General features: G+C 42.7%; 2 protein-coding genes across 4 annotated transcripts; one reads left to right on the top strand and one right to left on the bottom strand.

The window, feature by feature from the left end:
- Positions 1–803: 803 nt before the first annotated feature.
- LOC147194385 (ranBP-type and C3HC4-type zinc finger-containing protein 1-like) lies at positions 804–12,806 on the top strand. Of its 2 annotated transcripts, none has more exons than XM_086128741.1 (8): positions 804–1,436; positions 3,226–3,397; positions 3,484–3,567; positions 3,641–3,782; positions 5,739–5,829; positions 5,918–6,203; positions 7,530–7,612; positions 12,661–12,806. In XM_086128741.1, the coding sequence occupies exons 1-8, from the start codon at positions 1,167–1,169 to the stop codon at positions 12,739–12,741; spliced, it is 1,209 nt and encodes a 402-aa protein (XP_085984867.1). In that variant the 5' UTR covers positions 804–1,166; the 3' UTR covers positions 12,742–12,806. The 2 variants fall into 2 exon arrangements, with proteins under 2 accessions (XP_085984867.1, XP_085984866.1); XM_086128740.1 differs by lacking the exon at positions 12,661–12,806 and adding an exon at positions 9,003–9,749 and having other exon boundaries at positions 907–1,436.
- Positions 12,807–14,631: 1,825 nt separating this feature from the next.
- gpaa1 (glycosylphosphatidylinositol anchor attachment 1) lies at positions 14,632–24,857 on the bottom strand. Of its 2 annotated transcripts, none has more exons than XM_086128739.1 (13): positions 24,755–24,857; positions 24,397–24,488; positions 22,526–22,705; positions 22,353–22,464; positions 22,127–22,274; positions 21,092–21,193; positions 20,825–21,021; positions 19,648–19,844; positions 18,206–18,359; positions 18,065–18,133; positions 17,794–17,987; positions 16,103–16,273; positions 14,632–16,037 (listed from the first exon to the last, which is right to left on the bottom strand). In XM_086128739.1, exons 2-13 carry the CDS (start codon positions 24,468–24,470, stop codon positions 15,794–15,796), a joined length of 1,842 nt encoding a protein of 613 aa, XP_085984865.1. In that variant the 5' UTR covers positions 24,471–24,488; positions 24,755–24,857; the 3' UTR covers positions 14,632–15,793. The 2 variants fall into 2 exon arrangements, with proteins under 2 accessions (XP_085984865.1, XP_085984864.1); XM_086128738.1 differs by having other exon boundaries at positions 17,794–17,990.
- Between the last annotated feature and the right edge of the window lie 49 nt (positions 24,858–24,906).

The raw sequence follows: 24,906 nt of genomic DNA on the forward strand, positions 1-24,906 counted from the left end.
GTCCAACAGACTTGAAGTTGGGTTTTATTGGACAGTGATTTTAAATTGGAGCCTCTCATTTTTCAACAGCACTTAGAAACAGTAACCCATGCCTTCATTACATCTCAGCTGGATTACTGACATCCACTTTATTTGGGAGTCAGGTGGTCCTTCCACAAGTGTCTCCAGTTGGTCCAGAATGCTGCTTCTCCCCTCCTAACTGAAGCTCGTAGGAGGGTGCGCATAACTCCAATTCTGTATACTGTATCTCTCCAGTTTCACGGTCTTGTCCCACCTCACTCTCTGAACTCTGAACCCCCCCCCCACCTCAACGGACCTGCCAGGTGCCTCGGGCGGGTGGACCTGGCAACACTGACTAAGCAAAGGTTCAGAGGGGATCGAGGTTTTTCCGTTGCCGGTCCCTCCCTTTGAAATGAGACTGCGTTAAAGCATGTTATCGTTTTAGGCGCCATGGTTTATTCATTACAATATGTAGCTTTGAAATGGTTAGAGATAAAGACATACCGTAAATATTGATTGGTGCAATTTTTCTGCTTTGGCGCTTCAAGGGTTACATTATCAATAGTAACGCTTGTATTGGGTTCAGGACCGAATTGACCCGTTTTCAGGTTTACACCAGATGGGAACAGCTTTCGAACACAATACAAGGGGTAATTATATTTTATTATTCGTTATTTTAGATTCAGTTAGATCTTCTTTTTTTTTTTTTTCTTCATTGATTTGCACAAACACCCAAAAAGCCTTAAGTAGAGGTTTTCAAATATGTGTATCATTTTGTGAATTTAACATTTAATGTACTCATTATGATTGACTTCTCAATTAAAATTAATTTCCGTGCAGTGGGAGGCAGTAGAACTTGTCTCGCTCGAAATATTACGCGAAAAACAGAGACGAAGAATCTCGCGTTGTTTCCTGACGGAGCGAAATCGGGCACGAACGTACGTTCTTCGCGTACTTCCTGTTTTGTTTCGTCTCTCTTTTCCCAACCTTGTTGTGGCTCCTCGGTTCGAGTCGAAATGGAACAATTATTCGGGCAGGCGGACAAATACGACCGGCTCATGAGCACGCGCCATTTTATCTCCCATCGGTGGAGTTTCTAAGCAGCACCGTCGTCGCCGACGCTCTCCCGGCGGGGCTTCCCAAGCCCCGCGCGTCCGCGGGGCGACATGGCACTCAGCTCGGGCGGCTGGGCTCCGCAGGTCTCGTTGCTCGGTGCTTCCCAGTCCGGGGCTTGCGACGCCGGGCTCGCTCGGTCGTCGGCTTGCTGCAGCACCGTCTTGATGTCCGTCCGCGTGTCAGTGTCCCACTCCGGTGCTCGCCCCTTGTGCCTGCCCGGAGCCGACAGCGAGGCTCTGCGCCTCCAGCTCAGCATGGATCCCAGCCGGGCCGGAGAGTTTCGACTGGCCCTGCGGGATACGAGCGGGAACCACAATGTGGTGAGGTTTCATCTTAAAACGCCGGATTGCTTCTTACTCACGTAACTGTTCTTCATAACGTATATATTTTTTTCCGTAACATTTTCAGGAAGCGCCAGTCATAAATACTTTATTCGAAAGGCTGCCACTTATTTTTTTTAAAAAAATGAGTATAATGTTTGTGTTGGTTTGAGTGACATACGATGTGAATATACCATTTTAACCCTTTCAGGGAGAGCGGTTACTACCGTGGACAGCTTATCATGTTACCAGGTTACAGGGTGCATGAAAGGGTTAATACATATCTGTGACATTTTAAAATACTTGTACAATTACAAAGAAGACATCATCAAAGTCGGACCCAAAAATCTCATTTGAAACAGATTTTAGCAGTTATATTTGATATGTAAATTGGTCATCAAGAGAAAGAAAGCCACTTTAAGCGGTACTCAACAGTGTTGCCACAGTTACCCTGAAAAAGTAACGTAGTTATTTTACTGCATACTTGCTTTAAAAAATAGTAAACCCTCGGTTAACAATGACGCTCCGTTCCGACAGAGGCCGTGGTAAATTGTGCCATAATAAATTCACAATTATGACAAAGATTTGCTTGAAAACACATTCAACGGTCTAATGCAAAGCGGCCCAAATGGCGGTAACCGAGCATGTCTGGTGCTGCTGCGCCATTTTGTAGATCAGGAATGTTGTTACTCAACAACCCCTTTGACAGTAATGCTCGGGCATAATCCAAATGATGTAGCAATCGCACAAAAATGGCTTTCGTCAGTAGTTTGTGGGCTTTGTTACCGTACTTTGTGTCCATAACTGTTTGTAAATGGCATCACAATACGAGTGACTATGTGAACTGTGGTTACACTAATTACATGTAATCAACGGGGAGCAGCAAGTTTCACTTGAGAGCAGTTTCTTGGATTTGTTTACTTGCCGACAGCTATTAAATTGGGTATCTCTGCTGCAATGGTGACTCACCTGAAGATAGATGGGTGACGGCATCTCCTCCAAGGACTTTGCACATTTTAAGAGTGTGCGTTAAACGATGTCAGATGTGTATTACAAATTAAAAGTCACGTAAAACTGGAGGGAAACGGCAAGCAACTGAGGCAGACCAACCTGAACCAAAATGTGGCGTCGACCCGGACGCTCACAACATTGTGGAGTGACTTTATCAGAGTCTACCGGAATGCTAATTGTCGTTCGAGACATCTCCACGCTCATCTTAAGAAATACCACATGGGAGAGATTGTTTACGTGCCTCTATGGCTTTTTCCGTTTTGTTACGCATCGCTGCAATTAAGTGTTTCATGTCTGGTGTGCATCATCTGGGTCATTTAGAATTTGCTAAGTCCTCTGTGATGCCAAGGAACCATGTTTACATGCAGTGAGGAGCTTCATTTAGTCCCATCAGAGCCATTTATTAGAGAAGTAGTGCTATGCCGCCATTTTGTGGCCACTGCAGGCTATTGAACTTTTTTTGGGAGAGCGTCAATAGTTAATTTCGAACGGATTAAGTGGGGATGGATAATTTCCCGCGGCTCGTTTGATGACCTCTCACGGCACACTGGCTGGGAATGACTGGATTTAAGGGACGTAGAGAGGGGAAGGGGCGCATACTTCCGCTCATAAATATTTGATCATGATTTTCAACAACAAATTCACTCATCTGTCTTTTGTCCCAAAACATGCGGAATAGCCTGTTAGTCACATAGTAAACACTCCTGTCCACTATTTGAGTAATTTGACTGAACTGCAAGTTGTTTTTTTTTTTTTTGTTCGCCCTCCCCTCATCCAGTTGGTGGAGTTCGACCTACGCTCGGTGCACTACGAGGTGAAGTCGGCGCGCTGCCACGAGATGCGTCTGACGACGCCGCCTCACGACTTTATCCGCTTCTCCTTCCGCTGTGACCGCGAGGCTGAGGAGTGGGCCACCGTGGTCACGTCATCACTGCGAGAGGCCCAGCGGGGTCGGTTTTCGCTTTCTTTCTTTGATAACGTAGGTACGTCGACAAGTAACCGCCATTTTCCCCAATTATTTTTCCATTTCTTCCAGTTGCAAACATGGCCGCCTACGAGGCAAGCGGCAAGCGAACGGAGGCCGTTGCCGCCGCCACTGAAGCGTCGCTGCCGCTCGCCGGTGGGTGTCGCCGCTCCTCCGTTAACGCCGCAACACGTCGACTCACTTTGCCGCCTCTTTTCATTTTCTTTAGAGGAGCTTTGCGTGGAGCTCGTCAAGGCGGTGGAGGCCGGCGACTCTCAAGCCGCCGCTCGGCACGCATCTGCACTTGCCCGGCAGAAAGCGGCTCTGAGCATCCGGCTGGCGGAGAAGAACTACGCCAGCGCGGAGATCAGGTACGCGCACAAGAGTGGAATTTGAATTTGTACCCTGCTTTGAAGTAATAAGAATAATAATAAGAAAAGCTTTATTCGTCTCACAAAGGAGGAATTGCCAATTTACAGCAGCAAATTTATAAAAGGAAGAAAGTAGAAGAACAAAAAGTATAGGAGCTGCTGTAAAGGCAGCCACTCTTGCGGCGCTAACTTGAAGTCATAAGAACATAATAACGAAATAATACTACACAACACATAAGACGCAGTCATTCAATCTTAACCGCTTTTGCATACACTTTGTGGTTTGAAGAAGTTCTAGATGAAAAAGGAGAGGATCAAAGTGTCCTTTCACCAGTGGATCAGGGACGTCATGCTCAAAATGGGCACACGTCTGCTACAAGCTAAGTTTTGAAAGCAAACAAGAAGCTGTGGCGTCCATTGACGAAAAAAGAGATTGGCTCACATCTCCTGTCCCATGTAGATCCGCTTCAATTCCAAGCCGCGACTCCCAGTACCACATACGCATCGACGCTTGTGCTGACACCCCTTTCTTCTCCTTGTTGGCTCCGCAAGCCATCCGTCCATCCAACAGCACCGACCTTTCCGCTGAGCAAAGCGGGGCTGTGAAAAATGCTGCCCATTTCAGGCGCAAAAAACCACAAGTGCCCCCGGGGCTGTCCAGCAACAACAATCAAATGGCACCGACATTCCTCCCAATCAAAATCAGTGCTGGTGTACGCCTACTGCTGCCGAGAAGGCCCAAACAACCAGGCACAGATTCTTCTGCTTTGGTGAATGTCATGGCCCAAAAAATGTTGAAAACAATCCACATCGGGTCCACATGACTAACGACAAACGCAATGTGACAAAACAAAACACAAAAACAACAAAAAAAAGCAAGGCTCTAGAGAGCACTCGCCAACTCGGGTGCCATCTTGGACTTCAATGCGCCTAATTTGTAAATAGAAATGCACCTAATTTGACCACAATGTTAGGTTTTGTACATGGGCCACACTTCTTTCCTGTCAGCTTTGACTACATGAGTGAACATGAAAAACTTTTCTTCATGAGTATTTCATTTAGAAATTTGCATTTAAAATCATTTAGTAACAGATTCATATTGTTCACGTTTCAGTTAGAGATTTAATGAAAAAGTATGAATAGAACCTCAAATATTTCTTTGTAATATTTTCTATGCGCCCCCATTAGTTTAAACAGGGTATCCTAATTAATAATTCAAATAACAAAAATCCATCTGACAGAAAATGACACCACTGGGCCTACGCGGCTCAAGTAACGACCAATTTCAGCTCACCTGTTTTCTGGGTTTGATCGTGTGACATTCACAAGCTGAGCCATGACGGGACATTACCTCAGACAATTCCACCGACACTTGAGGCACAATGCTGTCATTTTCAGTCAGTGGCAAGATGGCCACCCCCGAGATGGATTAGTGGATGGGTGGACTTTGGGGCTTCATTCATATTCCGCAAACGCAATATACATCACAATGCCGTGTTTAGACTAGTGGGGCCGCATAGAACATATTATTGTGAAGAAAAAGGTTCACTCGACTTCCTCTTTAAACATTTTATTTTTTTAAAATGTGATTTTCCCCCCCACAAATTATGTAAACTAAGTTTCAAAATTTTGAAAATATTTCATTTGTCAACATGATGAATAGATTACATTAATATTTGGATGGACTTTAAGAAACAGTATAATAGTTTTCGTTTGGTGTATGTAATTAATTTAATGAACATTCCTGCTAATGTTGTTTTACATTATTTTATGAATTGCTGATTTAAAAACATTCCGTGAATATATTGATTTTGAAACATGGCACATTTGAAACTATGGTTTATGTTCCACTTTGAAGATTCCATTCTATGTGAAAATTCCTTGTCGTTGATTAAGACTAATCGAAAAATAAGATATTGGTTCACAGCGTCATCTCAACATCTCGTTGCCTTCCAGCCTGTCTGTGGTGGTGGAGGACGTCTCTTCCTCCTGTTGCTTCACAGTCAAAGTCTTCCCTTACATGACGGTGGCTGCGCTCAAACAACAGGTTAAAATGCATCATAAGGGGGTTTCAAAAAAAAACAAAAAAAAAAACATCCCAAAAATCACTGAGCGGCAGCCGTTACCTCCCCCAGGTATTTGTGGAGTACGGCTTCCACCCGCGCGTGCAGCGCTGGGTAATGGGTCAGTGTCTGTGCACGGACCCCCGCTCGCTGGCATCCTACGGCGTCCAGCGCGACGGCGACACGGCGTACCTCTACTTGATCTCGGCCCGCCAGGCCCGAATCACGCGACAGCTGTTCCAGCAGGATCTGGAGGGCGCCCTGTCCGCCCTGGCCCTTCCGCCCGGCAACGGCCCCGCGCGCCAAGACCCCCGGGGCTACAGCACGCTGCCGCCGCGGTTCCCCCACACCGGCCAGGGTGCGTCACACGCTTGTACAATGTTTCCTCCAATTGCAGGACAATGCTGAAGATAACTTTTCAAAGTCCAGACCGGGGATGAATCCCATGATCACGAACTGATCATTACTTTCAGCGAGCTAACATTCAAAGCGAGTGGAGGCCGAACACCAAGTCTGCTGCCAAAATGGGCTGAAGTGGAATGCAGTTAATGATTACAATTAAATTATTTCATCGTTGGAACACACATTCATTTCTAGCATTACCTTTTTTTTTTTCAAGGCAGCTTAATAACTTGTCTGCAATTTAAAGGGGGCGTAGTAAATATTAACAGGAAACAAAAGCAGCCGCGTGCCTTTTGAAAGCATTAAAAAAAAAAAACAATAGCTACAATAATTCATAGATTTAATTTTCAGAAACATTTCATCCCAGAAGCACTTCCTGGCATTTCAAAATGCGGAAAAAATAGAAAAGAAATTGGAATATTAAAAAAAATATTGATCGTTAAAGTACTTTGTTGTTGAATTCCAAACAAGATCTTTATTGGTTTTTCTGTTACAGGAAGTCCCCACGGTACGAACACAATGGCTTCCAAGAGGCTGTTTGGAAGCTGAATTATTGTAAATCAGAACACACTAAATTTCAATCAATCATTCCATTTGAGGTTATTAAAAAGAAAAAAAAACAGAAGTATGGTGCCAGAGAAAAGTTGATGCAATAGGTGTGTAGAAAACACGGAACAACGCTTCGCCAATCACAGGACTTCAACTTGGAAGTCTAGCATACAAAAGCACCCCCGTCCCGATCACTTCTCTCAACTATTAGTTCCATCACAGTTCAACAATCGTAACAGTTGTACTGTTCTGTACCTTTTACAGTAAAGTCAATGTGCATACGTAGACGGTGGTGAGGGAGGGAAAAGTTATCGTCGGTGAGAGGCGGACTCGTCATTCCCGATTCGTTTGGAGATGTCTTGAGTGGACACTTCCCGGGGTATACGTGTATATTTGGTGGATTCCTCAAAGAGCGCAAGATCAGGTGGTGCTGCCAAGGGGGTCATCCTTCGCTTCGGGGTGTGAAATGACGGCTCGCAAGCTGACGGCCAGCGGGACGTCTTCCTTCCACTCATTGTAAATGAGTGTCGGACATGCGCGTATGGAGCCGCGTGCGCTGTGACAGAAAGCGCGACGACAGTATCTTGCGGGACCCTCCTGTATTTTCTTAAAACGACTGAGCTTTAATGTTAGCACTTCATTTTAGCGATGTTGTTGTTTGTACGTGTGAAATTAGAAGAAAAAAATGGCTTCGCGTGACTTTAAACCCAGTGTGAATTCATGTCCATCACAGGCGGTGGCGATAAACCAGCTGACCTACAAGTTGTACTTGACATGGAGAATCTGCATTTGAGCAACAAACCAACGAGAACACAGGTAACCATCAGAACCACACCGTTTAGATTCACCGTCTGCATGAAAATCTGCATTTTGTCACTCACTTTGTCATTTGGATCGCATTATTTTTCATGTTTTTAAATTGGACTTTGTTTCCAAAGTACAGTCAAACCTCGGTTTTCGAACGTCTCTGTTCTCGACCAAATCGGGTTTCCACCAAAAATTTCACCTTTTTTTTATGCCTCGGATTACGACAGAAATTCGGTTCTCGAACAAACTGAGCGCACTTGAATGCACCATTTGACTCCTCGCTTTCCTTACACGAGGAAGTGACACTTCCTCGGGTTAGACGAGGAAGTGATGCTTCCTCGTGTCGCTTTCCATTGTGAGCAGATGCGTTCAATAAACTTTTTTTTTTTTAAAGAGCCTGGTTTCGGTTTTCAAACCGCCTTCTTGAATGGATTATGGATGGAAACCGAGGGTTGACTGTACTGTATTCAGAAAAAAAATGCCGAAATACTCCGAGGTTTTGGCTATAAGCATGATTGGTTCCCAGTGCGACGTCGACCAATGACGGCACGCTCGAACTGTCATTCGTCAAGAGCGCGCGTGAGAACAAACGCGGAAGTGAGCGAGAGAGAAAGAAAGGGTGTGATTGGGCTTGTCCGAAAAAAGCAGCATGTCTCTCTTCGCCTCCTCCTCATCAATACTGATTAATTGTCTTATCATAAACACATCGGCTGCACGGGGATAGCTGGCCGGCCGCGACCTGGAGACTAACGGCGGCTCCACTGTCAGAGCAGCGTAAAGTGAGAGGAACACGAGTCACTTCGTCTCTCTCAGAAGGCAACACTGATGAATATTAATTACTGTCTTCGTTTTATAATTACAGATTTAAGTAAATACAGTAACTGCTGTAGTCTTTGTCTCAAACATGTACAGCATAAATACTGTTAATATATTTTAAACATGCTGGTACCCACATAGACTGACAGTTACATTCCTAGCGGGGGAGCCAACACTCCATCACGGGTTTTCACACGTGGTAACCGCGGTAAGCGAGGGAACACTTTATGAATAAATGAAGACAAATAGGAAAAAAAAAATGCAGATGCATTCTTCTACATCATATCATTTTTTTCCTCCCCCATAATAAATCTGAGTTTGCTAATTATTTCTGTGCGATATATTGTGTGAAGTGAGGGTAACATAATGTGGGTTGGAGGGCCAAAATGAGTCCGGTTTTTTGGGGGTGGGTCACCAACATATACCAAAGCTTACCAAAAAAAAAGTATCTTATTTGTGATTAATGATGATATTTTTAGTAGCACTTTTAGTATATTGGCCCCAGGGAGAAACGCCATTGCAAAAGACAATTGGGACAGTCTGTGCTAACACAAAACGTCCTGCGCTCCCCTGTTTCCTGTAGACGGAGTGGGCGTGTCCTTCATGCACTTTCATCAATAAGCCTTCCCGTCCGGGCTGCGAGATCTGCGCGACAGCCAAACCCGACGCACACGTCACCAATGCCCTCCAGCAGGCAGCGCGCGGCGAGCTGGCCTCGAGCAACAGCTGACCGCCCCGTCGCCGCCGTCTCCTCTCTCACACGCGCGCTTACACAATGCGATGCCAGTGTTGCCACAAAAACAAAAACACACACACACACACACACACAGTGATTGTCAAGTGCACTGAGATTCCTCGCAGCTGATTGGCTGTTTGAGACGTTTGAAGCACTGTAGCATAACGCCGGAGAAGAGAATTCGGCCATTTTCTACGGACAAGACACTGAGTTTAGCCACACCTCATTTCCTTTCTTTAAATTTCATTTTTTTTGGAGGGAAAAAAAAGAGGCCCTTATTTATTGGAGGGGAGGTGGTGACGGAAGATGCGGAGAAGGTTGGGATTTCTGTCAGGGCAAAACTGTGAAGTTGGTTGTTGGAGATGAGAGAGGATGTTTACAGGGTGGTTACAAGTGCTTTTACTCTTTACAAATCTATTTTAATGGACATGTATTTTTTTCCTTTCAAATGATTCATGATTGATGTACATTTTAGGAGCTGATTTGATTTGATTAGATTTCCTCTTTTGAGTTGTGACAGCGATGGAATGGTCTTATCAGTACACATTACTGTGTTTAAAAAAAGGACGAGTTGAATAAACACGTAACATACCACCATGGTCATCTTACTGAGAAAACCGAACAAAAAAACCCAAAGCTATTCATTAGATCAGTGTTTTTCAAACTTTTTTTAGCCAAGGCACACTTCTTTCATTGAAAAAAATCTCGCGGCACACCACTAGCTGAAAATGTGAAAAAAAGCTTGTTTTAACAATTAACGTGTTATATTGTTACTATAACCGTTTTTTAACATTGAAGAATGACGTTGCAACAGCTTGAACTGGAATCAAAAACACAAAGAAAAAAGTTTTATAATCTTCTATATTATTTCACCGTCGTCCTGCATTCATGCGTCACAAATTCGCTTCTCTCTAGCAGTGTTGTGTCCCAAGGACCGGCAACCTGAGGCCAAGGACTTGAATCCGAGACCAAGGCCAAGGCCTAGGACTTGAGAAATTTTCCGAGGCCAAGGCCAAGGACCAAAGACTTGCCTCCAAAGCCAGGGACCAAGGACTGATTTTGAAGCTGAGGCCTAGCCGAGGACATGTATAAAACAATGCTATCATACCACTTGGCAGGTCTTCATGATTTGCAACCCCCCTCCATCATAACCCCTTGCGCTACCTAACGCTTGAATGCAGTGTTTTTATTCAAAGAGTAGAACGGTCAGGGTACGTGTTATTTATACTGAGAAAAACAAAAAAGCATATGATATACATTTATGAATTAATGTTTTAGTGCAGTAGTTTCTTAATGTGAAGTAAATCAACACTCAACAGGCATGACATGGCACGGAAGACAAGTTGAGAAATGACTTTGCATAGAAGTCAATCACTGAGTGCAGAAAAAGCGGTAATCTCTGCAGTGATCATTTTACAGTTTACCGGCAGCGAGTCCCAGGGACTCGCTGATCAGAAAAGTATGAGTGCCATTATGCATTGAGAGAGTCCCAAATTTCGAATTCTGAAATGGTCTACTTATTCAATTGCATATGATAATAACACAAACAACAACATATACATACAATTATAAACAAATGTTGCAAAAATGTAAATAATTCAGGAGCAGGCCTGAGGATTTCGGCTCTTTGAAGTGAACGATGAGTCGTTTTTAGACGAAAAAAACAACCATGTATAATAAGGCGTTTTTAGCCGAAAAAAACGACCATGAATAGTTAGGCGTTTTAACAAAAAAAAACAAAAAAACACCATGTGTAGTAAGGCGTTTTTAGCTGAAAAAAACGACCATGTATAGTAAGGCGTTTTTAGCCCAAAAAACGACCATGTATAGTAAGGCGTTTTTAGCCGAAAAAAAACGACCATGTATAGTAAGGCGTTTTTGGCTGAAAAAAAGGACCATGTATAGCACAGCGTTTTTGGCCCAAAAAAAGGACCATGTATAGTAAGGCGTTTTTAGCCCAAAAAACGACCATGTATAGTAAGGCGTTTTTAGCCCAAAAAACGACCATGTATAGTAAGGCGTTTTTAGCCGAAAAAAACCGACCATGTATAGTAAGGTGTTTTTGGCTGAAAAAAAGGACCATGTATAGCACAGCGTTTTTGGCCAAAAAAAAGGACCATGTATAGTAAGGCGTTTTTAGCCCAAAAAACGACCATGTATAGTAAGGCGTTTTTAGCCGAAAAAACCGACCATTTATAGTAAGGCGTTTTTAGCCGAAGAAAACGACCATGTATAGTAAGGCGTTTTTAGCCCAAAAAACGACCATGTATAGTACGGCGTTTTTAGCCAAAAAAAACGACCATGTATAGTAAGGCGTTTTTAGCCCAAAAAACGACCATGTATATATAGTAAGGCGTTTTTAGCCGAAAAAAACGACCATGTATAGTAAGGCGTTTTTTGGGCTAAAAACGCCTTACTATACATGGTCGTTTTTTTTGGGCTAAAAACGCCTTAATATACATGGTCGTTTTTTTCGTCTAAAAACGCCTTACTATACATGGTCGTTTTCTTTGGCCAATAACGCCGTGCTATACATGGTCCTTTTTTTCAGCCAAAAACGCAGTGCTATACATGGTCCTTTTTTTCAGCCAAAAACGCCTTCCTATACATGGTCGTTTTTTATGCCAAAAACGCCTTACTATACATGGTCGTTTTTTTTCGGCTAAAAACGCCTTACTATACATGGTCGTTTTTTATGCTAAAAACGCCTTACTATACATGGTCGTTTTTTTCGGCTAAAAACGCCTTACTATACATGGTCGTTTTTTGGGCTAAAAACGCCTTACTATACATGGTCGTTTTTTTGGGGCTAAAAACGCCTTAGTATACATGGTCGTTTTTTGGGCTAAAAATGCCTTACTATACATGGTCGTTTTTTGGGCTAAAAACGCCTTACTATCCATGGTTGTTTTTTTTCTTTGAAAAACGCCTTACTATACATGGTTGTTTTTTTTCTTTGAAAAACGCCTTATTATACATGGTCGTTTTTTGGGCTAAAAACGCCTTACTATACATGGTCGTTTTTTTTGGGCTAAAAACGCCTTACTATACATGGTCGTTTTTTGGGCTAAAAACGCCTTACTATACATGGTCGTTTTTTTGGGCTAAAAACGCCTTACTATACATGGTCGTTTTTTTCGGCTAAAAACGCCTTACTATACATGGTCGTTTTTTGGGCTAAAAACGCCTTACTATACATGGTGGTTTTTTTCGGCTAAAAACGCCTTACTATACATGGTCGTTTTTTTTCGGCTAAAAACGCCTTACAATACATGGTAATTTTTTTCGGCTAAAAACGCCTTACTATACATGGTCGTTTTTTTCGGCTAAAAACGCCTTACTATACATGGTCGTTTTTTTCGGCTAAAAACGCCTAACTATACATGGTGTTTTTTTTTGGCCAAAAACGCAAAAATTCTGTTGTGACTGAGATTGCTTATGACATTTCAGTAAATGTCCTGTTGTGATTGAGATGGTCAGATGACATATCCCCTTTCTCCGACAGGAACAGGTGGAGAAGATCGAAGCCAAGACAGCTGCACAAGAGCAAGAAATGACAACACAGAGAGAATTAAGAGTATCATGACTTTTAATGTGTTTTGTTGATCTTTTATTTTTTTTAATTTAAAAAAAATAAAAAAATGAAGTGTTTTATGCTTTCATTTATACATTTGAGTGCTGGAGCCTCCCCCGGCTGTCTTCAGGCCATCGGCGGAGGGGAGGGGGCACCCTCACCCGGCTGACAGCCAATCAAGAAAACCATTTGCACCGTTTTTTTTCCGGCTAAAAACGCCTTACGATACATGGTCGTTTTTTTCGGCTAAAAATGCCTTACTATACATGGTCGTTTTTTGGGGGCTAAAAACGCCTTACTATACATGGTCGTTTTTTTCGGCCTATAATGCCTTACTATACATGGTCATTTTTGACGCTAAAAATTCCTTACTATACATGGTCGTTTCTTTTGGCTAAAAACGCCTAAGTATACATGGTCGTTTTTTGGGCTAAAAACGCCTTACTACAAATGGTCATGTTTTTTGGCTAAAAACGGCTGACTATATACATGGTAGTTTTTTTCGGCTAAAAATGCCTTACTAAACATGGTCGGTTTTTTTCGGCTAAAAACGCCTTACTATCCATGGTCGTTTTTTTTCGGGTTAAAACGCCTTGCTATACATGGTTGTTTTTTTTCGTTGAAAAACGCCTTACTATACATGGTTGTTTTTTTCGGCTAAAAACAGCTCACTATACATGGTCATTCTTTTCGGCTAAAAGCGCCTTACGATACGTGGTCCTTTTTTTCCGGCTAAAAACGCCTTACTATACATGGTCGTTTTATTTCGGCCAAAAATGCCTTACTGTACATGGTCGTTTTTTGGGGGCTAAAAATGCCTTACTATACATGGTCGTTTTTTTTTTCCCGGCTAAGAACGCCGTGCTATACATGGTCGTTTTTTTCGGCTAAAAATGTCTTCCTATACATGGTCGTTTTTTTTTCCGGCCAAAAACGCCTTACTATACATGGTCGTTTTTTTGGGCCTAAAAATGCCTTACTATACATGGTTGTTTTTTGGGCTAAAAACGCCTTATTATACATGGTCGTTTTTTTCGTCTAAAAACGACTCATCGTTCACTTCAAAGAGCCGAAATCCTCAGGCCTGCTCCTGAATTATTTACATTTTTGCAACATTTGTTTATAATTGTATGTATATGTTGTTGTTTGTGTTATTATCATATGCAATTGAATAAGTAGACCATTTCAGAATTCGAAATTTGGGACTCAATGCATAATGGCACTCATACTTTTCTGATCAGCGAGTCCCTGGGACTCGCTGCTGGTAAACTGTAAAATGATCACTGCAGAGATTACCGCTTTTTCTGCACTCAGTGATTGACTTCTATGCAAAGTCATTTCTCAACTTGTCTTCCGTGCCGTGTCATGCCTGTTGAGTGTTGATTTACTTCACATTAAGAAACTACAGAACAACTTTTGTGTCTTGGAATTCAACCCAAATGGCTGCTTCAAAACAAAATGGCAGACTTCACTTTCAATTTTGGACATGGGTTTTAAAAACTTTTTCATTCGCCCTGTTATGACACACATGTCAAATGTATGTCCGTCCTACAAATTGGTTTCTAGGACTACTGTTTTTTAAAGGCCGCAGAGGATTTTCACCAGAAGACAAAATTGTTTACAGGCATGCTGAGGACCCCTACAAAAGTGATTCCAGTGCTTGAACCTCCTATACCAATAGCACTGGATCAAAAACTGGTGTACTCATGTGGCATCATCAGAGTATTTTTTCCAATCTCACACTGCAAAGATGAATTGACTGGTAATCATTAATACAGGTAAGTATTGATGTGGCTCGACATCCTCTTCCCGAGACGATGCATGTGTAATCTACGATCAATTTGACGAAAGAATTTAACACACGTCATCATGAGTTCTACCAACAGTTAACATTAGCATTACTACACTTTGTGACGAATGTTTTATTCATAAAGTTACCATGCTACAACCATTAAATTATACAATAACCAAGACTGTTTCATCATATTTTTCACAGCGATTAGCCTACAAATCTAATGACCAATTTGCCTCGTAATCGTGCCTCGCGTCGTATTTCGCTCTCGCGTTCTGTGCATACGTCACAGGTGAGTTTAGTGATACGCCCTTTGGACGATTCATACAAAAAATCTGACAAGCGTTCCCATTTCTTAAATATCGTAATTAGTAGACCTTGGTGAATTTTTTTCGCAGCCATCTCAAACTTTCATCCGCGCGATTCCTCAGTTTGCGGACTAAAATAACAACCCGCATGCGTACATAACGCCATCTGTTGTGTCCCCCCCCCCCCAACACTGAAAAAGAACCAACACGAAAGTAAGTTAGAATCGAGGAACACATCTCTGGTCTCTCGTCTCAATACAAGGCAATTGGCTAGCCGTTGCTGCTCCCGAGCGGAAAGTTACTACGCGATTACTTTGCGGGGTGATAGACCGCGCAGGCATACAAATTGGATATTTTCCCGCAGCACACCTAACAACGTCGGTACGACGGCACAGGGTTTGAAAAACACTGCATTAGATAAGCATCACTTCCTGTTTTCAAGATTCTAAATGGAACGATTGCGCAACAGTAAATTCATCATTTAAAACTGTAATAACCACCGCTCTGCAATGTACATTTCTCCTTAAATCCAAGTAGAACAAGAAACATGGTAACAAGGATACATCGTAACATTTTTTTTTGTCATAAATACACAGTGTTGGAGATCAGCCCATTCTACATGTAATTATTACTACAAATTAGGGATGGGCACTCAAATACATTTCCTTGAATGGCTAAGGGGAGAACAAATGGGCAAAAATCTAATGATTTCCCCATGAATATCTTCCCTTTTAAAAAAACATTCACACAGAAAACTGCTTATTCAGACCAAATCTGGTTGTAGCCAAGTAGCGCACAAAATTTTGCCTCAATTTCTTCAAGGCAAAATCAATCAATTGACGTTGACACCCATTCCCAAATCAAAGTTGAAAGAAAGTGCAGTCTTTCCTTCAGTGGAGTAACTGTCAGTCCTTGGTGGGAGAAGAACCTGAGATTACCTTTGTTGAAGGCTTATCCCGTGGTCTTACTTCCAGAAGAGGATGTTCCAGAAAAGCAGCCAGCAGGGGTACACCAACAACGCCAGCAGCGGGAAGACCAGCGCACCGTACAATGCGTGATCCAGGATCCCTTGCGAGATGACCGACAGGAAGAGCAGCCAGGTGTCCTGGAAGCTCAGCGGCATCTCCTGCAGCTCGTGGAAGGCAAAGACGGAAAAGAGCAGCGCGCAGGCCGGGCTGAGGACCACCGCGACGCAGGCCGTTGGGAACCTGAGGGATACGGCGAGCGGTCAGCGTCAAGTAGGGTAGCCGGGCTTATTGTGGCCGTTTTATACTTGGGCATGTGAGGCGTGACGCCGGCGGCCACGGGCACCAGCGTGAGGGCCAGGATGAAGCCCAGCGAGAAGTTGAGGAGGGCGGTGCAGCCCAGCAGCACGGCCAAGTACAGCACGGCCACCAGCTTTAGAACTCTCCAGCCCCGCTCCGTCCCCTCGCCAGACACAAATCTGTCTCGCACATACACGCAAAGTCAGTGCAATTGATAACTTAAGAGACTTTGGAAAAGAGTATATCAAAGAAAGGTGGGACAAAACAGCCGTATGGCAATGTTTGGTCTACGGGAAGCACGTATTTGCCATTTGGCATTTGCAAATTCATCTTTGTTTTTGGGTGGCGGCGGGACCTATCCTCCGTTATTTGCTTTAAAACTCACCTACGAATGGCCAATTGTCCCTCTAAGCTGCACGCTTGAGCAATGGCGCACTTGTCTCGTCCCCCTCCTCGCTCGTGATGACATGGGGGGCGCACCACGCACACACATGTCGACACTTGTTCCTTTATTTCCACCCCTGTTAAATCTACAAACAGGACACCGCACCATTCCCACTTCCCTTACAGTTTGAATAGCACGAGTGAGGCGGCGCACTCGGTTGTTCTATGGTTTGGGCATCCATTGACACGCATAGACTCGCACAGACGGTAACATGGCCGTCGTTTACAAGCCCCTTAAATGAGGCTCTTTTGCCCATTTCAGAGGTCAGGTGGATAGAAATGTGTGTTTTGTTAAATTATATGTTTTTGAAACGGGATCGGGTTTGAAGCCGTATGGCGACATATGCTATACAACTTTCAAAAGATATACAGCATAATGATAGCGATAGCACACTGTAAGGTGGAGTTCTGTTTCCGAACCACACAGGATCAATAAAAGCAATATCGTCATGTAAGGCATTTTTTTTTTCTTTTCTAGTCATGCAGTACGGCGACATCGCAACATAGAGTATTGATTTTGATTCCGCCAAAAATAGAGTTGACAGAAAATGTCTGCTCGTTATCCAAACGGTATTGATCAGAGTGACATGGCAATGTAAACTTTTGTTTATCTGCAGTATCAAGGATCGTGATATCCTAATGTGTGATATCGTTTGTTTGTTTTTGTCTTGATACAGTATTAATAATCTTTTTGTTAAATGAGACAATATCATACCTGTCAACTTTTCGGAGCGCCAACCTGTATAAACTACCAAACAAATCCTTAGAAAGAGCAAAAAATCCTTATAACATACCAAAGCATTTTATATGTCAAAATAACGGCAGAAAAAAACCCACGAAATGTTCAATGATATTTATTGTAGATCTCCATAATACAATGTCTGTTTAATGTCTAATCATCATTCTACTTAGTGGCATGACTGTGTTCAGAGTTGTATTCCCGCGTTACTTTTTTCACCAACTCTAAATCATTTGGAGTTGGTGAAAAAAACCCCGGAAATGTTCAGAATCCGTATGATTTGTGCGATACGGCCATATACACGTAAGATTCACCACAAAATCCGTATGAACTATGGCTAAACCGTATGAGTTGACAGGTATGAAATATGTACAGAAATGCCACATAAATGATACATTGTTTTAAAACGCACTCGATAAAAGTCACCATTTCTCTCTTCGATATTGTGACCATTATTATGATCAAACGTCCCAGGATTTTTGTCCAGGAGAGTCACAAATCACGGCGCGCTGTTACCTGTGCGTATTGTGAGGCAGCGCCAGGCCGGCCGTGTACACGGCGATGGCCGTCAGCACCACGGCCTCGGTCTCAGACACCGGGAAGTGCTCCACCGCCATCTCCCGGAAGCGGACGGGCAGCGTGTAGAGAGCCACTCCGGTCAGGTGGCTGATCACCAAAGGGGTCGCCACAGACAGCACGCCAGAACCGGACTGCTTTGAGTAGGGAAGAACGTGGATTAACGTGCACGTAGAGTTGAGAACGCTGTCGCGCGCGAGGCCGTAGTCACCTGCTCCGCATCGGCGACGCCATCTTCTGTCGCCGGAGGTGCTGAGAGTTCAACCCACAGATACAACGCCTGCATTTCAGTCAAGATTCAAACCGCGCACCTTTTGTAACTTTGTTTTACCGGGGCTGAGACTAAGGATACGCGCAGCAGCAGGATGACTGCGAGAAGGCCAAAGGCCGGCATGTAGTAACTGATGGAAACAAAGTGGGACAGCGAGGGCAAGAGGTAGAAGAAGAAGGACTGGTGCAGGCGCTCCAAGAGGTTGTTCAGCTTGCGATACATTCCCTCCAGGAGCCTAACGGGGGCACACACACGCAGAAGGAAACGCGCGGGTTGAGTACCCGTACGCTCATTAGCTTTGGTTGCCCTACATTAGGACACTGGACATCAAAACCGTGAGGAATTTAGGTGTCAAAAGGTGGAGTCCGATTGATGCTGGGCTGCGAATGGACAGTCAAAGGTGCCTGAAAGTAGTGGATTCAATACAAGTCAAACGTGAAGCAGCTCTCAGAAACTGTGTTGACTGCTTAGAACACTAAATCAGGAATTAATTCAGTCTTCCATGAAACTAGCAGGCATGTTTTGGGAATTTGGGAGTCGTAGCTGTCAGTGCCAGCCATAAATTTAATTAAAAAAAAAAAAAAGAGAGAGAGAGAGAGAAAACCTCGAGTACCAGGCAGCCAATGTAGAGCATTCTGATTGAACTTTCGAGGCTCCAGAATATTGCGTTTCAAGACTATATGAATACAGAAAGTGTCAAATAAAAATTTTGACTCTCCTCTTTCATCACACACAAAAAAGTGTTGTCTCTACCTTATAGCTTTTTTCGTAATCAGGAGTAAAACATGGGTGAGTTTCACCCAAATCACTTATTTTGGACTCCACAAAAAATAACTTTGATGCTAATGTTTGCTTTAGTGATGTCAAAAGTTGGTTGTATTACGTTTATAAGTATTATTATAAGTAATGTTTCGACAATAGATCACCAGTTTATATTTGAAAAACTATGTGCACACTCTTTATGAGTAGTTGTAGTATTTAGTCGTATGTGTGTGTGTACAGTACATACATTACATCATCCCTTCAACTAATACATTTCAATAACCTTTTCTCATTTTTGTGACACTCTTTCATGTGACAACCACAAGTTGCTTCTCACGGTCACGTTTACAAATAGTTTAATTTTATAGAAAATATTGGCTGCTTAATTATCATTTATTCACAGCACAGTTTCGTGAACATCTTGTGCGAACAATTGTACTGTACTTACATCCCCCATTTATTAATAATGTTGCCGATAGGTGCTCGATTTCATCTTTTCTCCCTTTCGTGGAGTCTTTGGAGTACATTTAGGTTGCCAAACAATTTGATCAATCACAAGCCGCTGCATTTCCAAGGATCCGCCACCCTTTCCAATGAGGTGACGGGCGGCGAGCATCTCCAAACGAGATCTAATGCGGCTATCTGCCGGCCGCTTATTTATTATTTAGTTTTTTTACACCTTCCCGGCTTAAACGATCAAACCGCAGTTGGGCAAGACTTTTCTCCAATTCCCATGGACGTAGTAGAAACATAAAACAAACCTGCCGACGGTGGTGGTGGTGGTCTTGTACTGGCGGTAGCTGTTGATGCCTTTGATGGTGACCGCCTCCACTTGGTAGCGCAGGAAAAGCCCGTGGTCGCCCCAAGAGTGACCGCTGGCCTGCTTGAGCACCATCAGCATCATCGTCCGCACGGCGTGGCTGTAGCCCGAAGGGCTGTCCCAGTCGTTCCTCTGCAGCTATGACAAAACATTTGATTTAAAACATTAGTCCATGTATTTGTGACGGCCAGTCTGCCTCGATTCTAGCCGTTTCTCTGCATTTCTCCACCAAAGTCCTTTTTCAGATCTTGTTTGAAACTCGAGTTTCACTTCTCATTTCAATCGCCATCTCCTGATAATGTTGGATATTAGCCCATTCCACTCCCAAGTGGTGTTGTTGTTTTTCAATTTACATTGCTTCCAAATGTTCATTCGCGATCAGAGCTGGTTAAAACTCAAGTTTGACATCGCTGTTTATGACGCACATTTGAGATCAAAGCACATTCACTGGATTAATGCTAATATCCATATTTTTCTTGTCTATTATTTTAGTTTTCCCAATGATAGATGTCCCAATGATTTCACTATAATTAAATGAAAATAAAAAAAATCATGTTTAGGTATATTTAAGGTTTAAAATATTTGTTCTATCCAACATGCATTTTGCTGTTTATGGTCTCATTTGTGTATTGCATGGCCACGACATATGAAAAGAAAAATCGCCTAATGCTGAATTTTTTTTCCCCACTTCACCAGGGGGGTGCTGGCCAAGTATCAGCAAGATGTTAACAAGGCCAAAGAATTGTTGACACTTTGACAGGCTGTAGACAGGAAGTTGCAACCTTCAAAGGAGTATCTACCCACACTGACAAAAAAAAAGGTATTTGCATATTTATCTTGAAAATTCGTCATATATTACAATAATGGAATCATACGTTTTTAAGTGAGAGGTTATTTTAAAAAACACACTTAAAAAGTACACTGTGTATGTACTGTATATTTTCAGGATAACTATTTTCTAGAAAAAAAAAGTATCTTCAAAACAGAAGTCTTTTTTTTTTTACTTTTTGTTGTTTTTTTTTTAAACAGGATTACATGTGTAAATGTCCACAAAAACCGTATTTCTGAGTTACGTAATGTATAACACGTGCAAATAATGCATTTTGCAGCTTTCCTACCTTGCCCTGGAATGTGCAAAGGACATCGAACTTTTGACAGAAAGCGTAGAAGAGGTTGACGAGGTCCAGGTTGGGCAGCTGCCCGTTCAGCCCCTCCAACCTGATGTCCAGGCTGGTCACCACGTCACTGCTGAGCTCCAGGGACAGCGCCGCCTGGATGGCACCGGCGCGGCCTCGGAGAGGCGACCACTCCATCCCTGCGCAAAGAAAGACCTCGATGACACCCGCTTGTCGGAACGCAGGTGTGCGCGAGGAGCAGCGGGGCACCTGTGATGTTGGTGTGGTGGTATCCCTCCAGCCAGGCCTGCATTCCGATCAGATCGTGTTCATTGACCAGGAAGATGATGTCCTTGGCCCAGTACACCTGACCTACGAATAGCGCAAGTCATTCACTACATCGTTGTGCAAAACCGAGTGAAGGTACAAGGACTTGATTTTCATTTTATGTTGTTGCACTATGCCAACACTGCGGACAAGCGGGGTATTAACTTGCCAGGGCGAAAAAGTGTGCGGCTGATGGGAAACTGTACTTTGTAATAACACTTAAAGGACATGAACTAGATGGCATTACTTTGATTTTTTTTTTTTTTAATGCTGGGGGGAAAGAAAATGGTAATACTGCTCAAATTACATTTTCAAAAAATCTAGACACGACTGATTTTTCTAATTTATATTTGCTTATGTTCACTGCGTGTTTTTATTTTAATTAACTACAAAATAAAAATATTCAAAGACAAAAAAAAAATCGCTAAACATAAAAAAATAAATAACTATGGGCTTGATTTTTAGACAGTTCTGCCTTTGCAGAGGTCCTCTCGTCAACGACTTTTTTTTTTTGAATGGATACAAAACAGACAGCGTTTTTAATTTTAATTAACAACACAATTTTGTGAAATAAAAAAAATAAATAAATAGCCAATCTTTGTCTATGGCTGCTCTATCTAGGCAGATGTCCTTTTTTGCTGTTTGGAAAAAAAATTTTTATTTGATAAAATGTCTACGGTTTGTACTTTTTCGTCCTTTACTTTTATGCAACCAGAAAATACAAATTGTAAGCATCAAAAACAAACAGAATATGCATTCATTTCAAATAGTAATAAAATGAAATAATAGTCACATTCATGTTGTGTGTATCTTGTGTCACAGGATTCTTTTGGGGGGCGGGGGGGGGGGGGGGGGGTTGGTTTTAACCTACCGGTAATTGGTATATGTTAATGATTGCTCTTCAAAATGGCAATTGAAAGAACAGAACGAGGGACAAAGCTTCCAATGGTGATATTTTCGGGTGTATGCCAAACTTACTTCTGAAGTACTGCGCCAAAACCAGCAGCAGTCCCACAGCCTGATTGTTGTCATTGCCTTGACTGCACGGAGCGGTCAGCATCAGGGCTTCGGTCCGCGGGGCTCGCGGGGCGCGGAGGATGCCGTACACGTTTGTACCTTTCACCATCTTGTCGGGGGCAAAAGAAGGCAGAAATGATGAGCTGAGAAGTTGGAATCAGAACACGCGTGGGACGGGTTGCATTACAAATCTCTCTTTGTTTTCATCCGGGAAGGGGAGTGTGCGGAAGAAGCTCTGCGTGAACACTTCCAGGCCTCGATCCTGCATGGCTTTCACCAGCCACTCGACCGGCATCCCACTGCACGCCAAATCTTTTTGTTCAAACTGTGTGCCATCCATCCGAACGTCATCGGTCTTACCCTGCTTTGTCCTTCTGTACCCCAAACTCCTTGGCCGTGACCAGCGCCCTCTCCCCGGCCTGAAAGCGCTCCTCCACCATGGTGGACCCCATGGCGTTCTCGGACATGTGCATGCGCAGGGTGAACGGCTCAAAAGCCAAACCCATGAACCAGGCCACACCCGCCATGTAGCACACTGCACTGGAGGGGGCGAATGAAGAATGCAAAGATGAAGACGGCAGGAAGCATATAAGGACGACGCCTCCGGGTGTTTATTATCTGCTTATTCTTGAAATGAAAAAAAAAGTTCCACAAGAGAACATAAAAAACATAACTCTAAATAACCTTATGTTTTGGAGAGTGTTATTATCATGGGCGTTCAATATTTCACTTTTAACAAACTTCAACGTGTTATGAATTCCTCCACAGATGATAATACTGCTCAAAAGTGACAACAGTGCATAAAAAACAGATTTAACAAAGACGATTATGTACATTGTATTTTCCAGAATGGATATCATCAGACAATTTTACCATGACGTATTTTGGCATTGCCTAGTTAAAAAAATAAAAATGAAAACATTCTGACATAGTTTATGTGTAAACAAAACCAAAAGCAATGAACTGTGACTGCTTACACTGTGTTAAATTGATTCTTATGGATTTTCTATTATGTATGGCTACATGGTAGGGAGGGAGGGCTGCGCGATTATTGGACACATACTGTCCCAGTACAAGGTTCGGAAACACCTTCAAATTCCGATGATCGCAAACACATTAAGAGGTTCCAGCTATTATCTCTTGAGAATGCACATCTGTGAACCGAAAGCCATTCCACGTCATAAAGCAGCATCCGCATCAAGAAGCTGAATGAGAAAACACCGAGATGTGCAAAGCGTTCATCTGAGCAAAGGTGACAAGAATCAACAATTATAAAACACATCCCGTTTTGATTAACATTTTTTTGTTTATCAAATAATCCCATCAATATTTCTTCACGATGTTGACGATGATTAATCTACAATTGGGGACATTTGAAAATACTGAGAAAACTCAGAATTAGAGGGTGTTTCCAAACTTTTGACTGGTATTGTATCTCGGATCAGAAGTTTCCAACATATTGACACATCTCTGCTTTTATAACACAAAAAATGGGCAAGTGGCAATGTTTGGCATGAGAGAGACTGAGATTGCATTCCAACTTTTCTGTTTTACGGAAAACAATGTCAGGCTTACTCCGCTCCTGATATCTGTTCATAAGCAGAAATTAAAATCATCATCAGTTGAAGCCCAAGTCCTGTTTCATTTGCAATACCCAGATTTTGTTTTTCTCTTGTCTTAAACCAAGGATGCATTGGTTGTACTTATGAAGTTTTGCCTCGGACTATATCCCAAGATGCTTTTTGTGCTGGTATTAAAATGTCTAACATGACAACAGAGGAGAGCAGTCACGTTTTTTTTTGTGATGAATTATGGAAATACGTCAGATTCATGAGTGACGTTCACAATTACGCAGACCAATTAAAAGAAGGCTAGCATTTGAAGGATGCCCGTTCTTTGAGACCTTCTTACCAAGACGTACTCAGAGTTTACAAGACTGTACTCTTGATGTTGAGAAACGGATACTGTCACTACTTTTGTGAACTAGTTCCTCTCTGTTCAAAGCCACGGTGTTAGTGCAAGCAACGCACGCCAACAAGGCTGAGGTTTGAGCTATTGCTTTGAAAAGCATGACTACAAATCATATATCAACCCTACCCTCGTTTATTGTCTTTGTTGTTGTTACGGACATAAAGTAGATGAGTAATTTCTTTTCTTTTTTTTAAACATGCATCGTTGTTTTAAGAATGACATGAGTAAATGTGGAGGACGTCAGAGCAAAAAGAACACACCAGATTGGAGTATTGAGGCGCGTGAGCAGGCTGATCAATGCCCTTCTTCTCGTGGGATCAGACAGAAGTCCCATGGTGCTCTGGAATGAACCCTGCAATAAACATAGAAAATATCAAAGTACATTTAAATCCATACACACATGTAAATGTGAAATAGACAGTATATTTGTTACGCTTTCCGTTATCGCTACACCTGCTCTCAATGGCTTTGACAACTGAAATGTTTCCGCACTCGGCTAACGAGCTAATTTCAGCACAGCACCGACAGATTTTGTTTTTCAAGCACGGACACAAAACTACCATAAATTCTTAACAGATGTTGTGTTGTTTAAAGAAACCAAGTGTTTTTAAAAAATACCCTTTTCCAAGTATGAATGCCGGGCAGAAGAGCCTAACAAGGAAGCGTTGGTGCACACCACAGATTTGGATTTTCGTTGTTTCTACTCGGTGCATTAACATTGTGGACCTACTTCCGGTAATTAAAAAACAAATAGTAAATTTCAAATACTA

The sequence above is a fragment of the Hippocampus guttulatus genome, chromosome 14, assembly GCF_054856545.1.
Source record: "Hippocampus guttulatus isolate MCC_2025c chromosome 14, RoL_Hgut_1.0, whole genome shotgun sequence".
Taxonomy (NCBI): Eukaryota; Metazoa; Chordata; class Actinopteri; order Syngnathiformes; family Syngnathidae; genus Hippocampus; species Hippocampus guttulatus.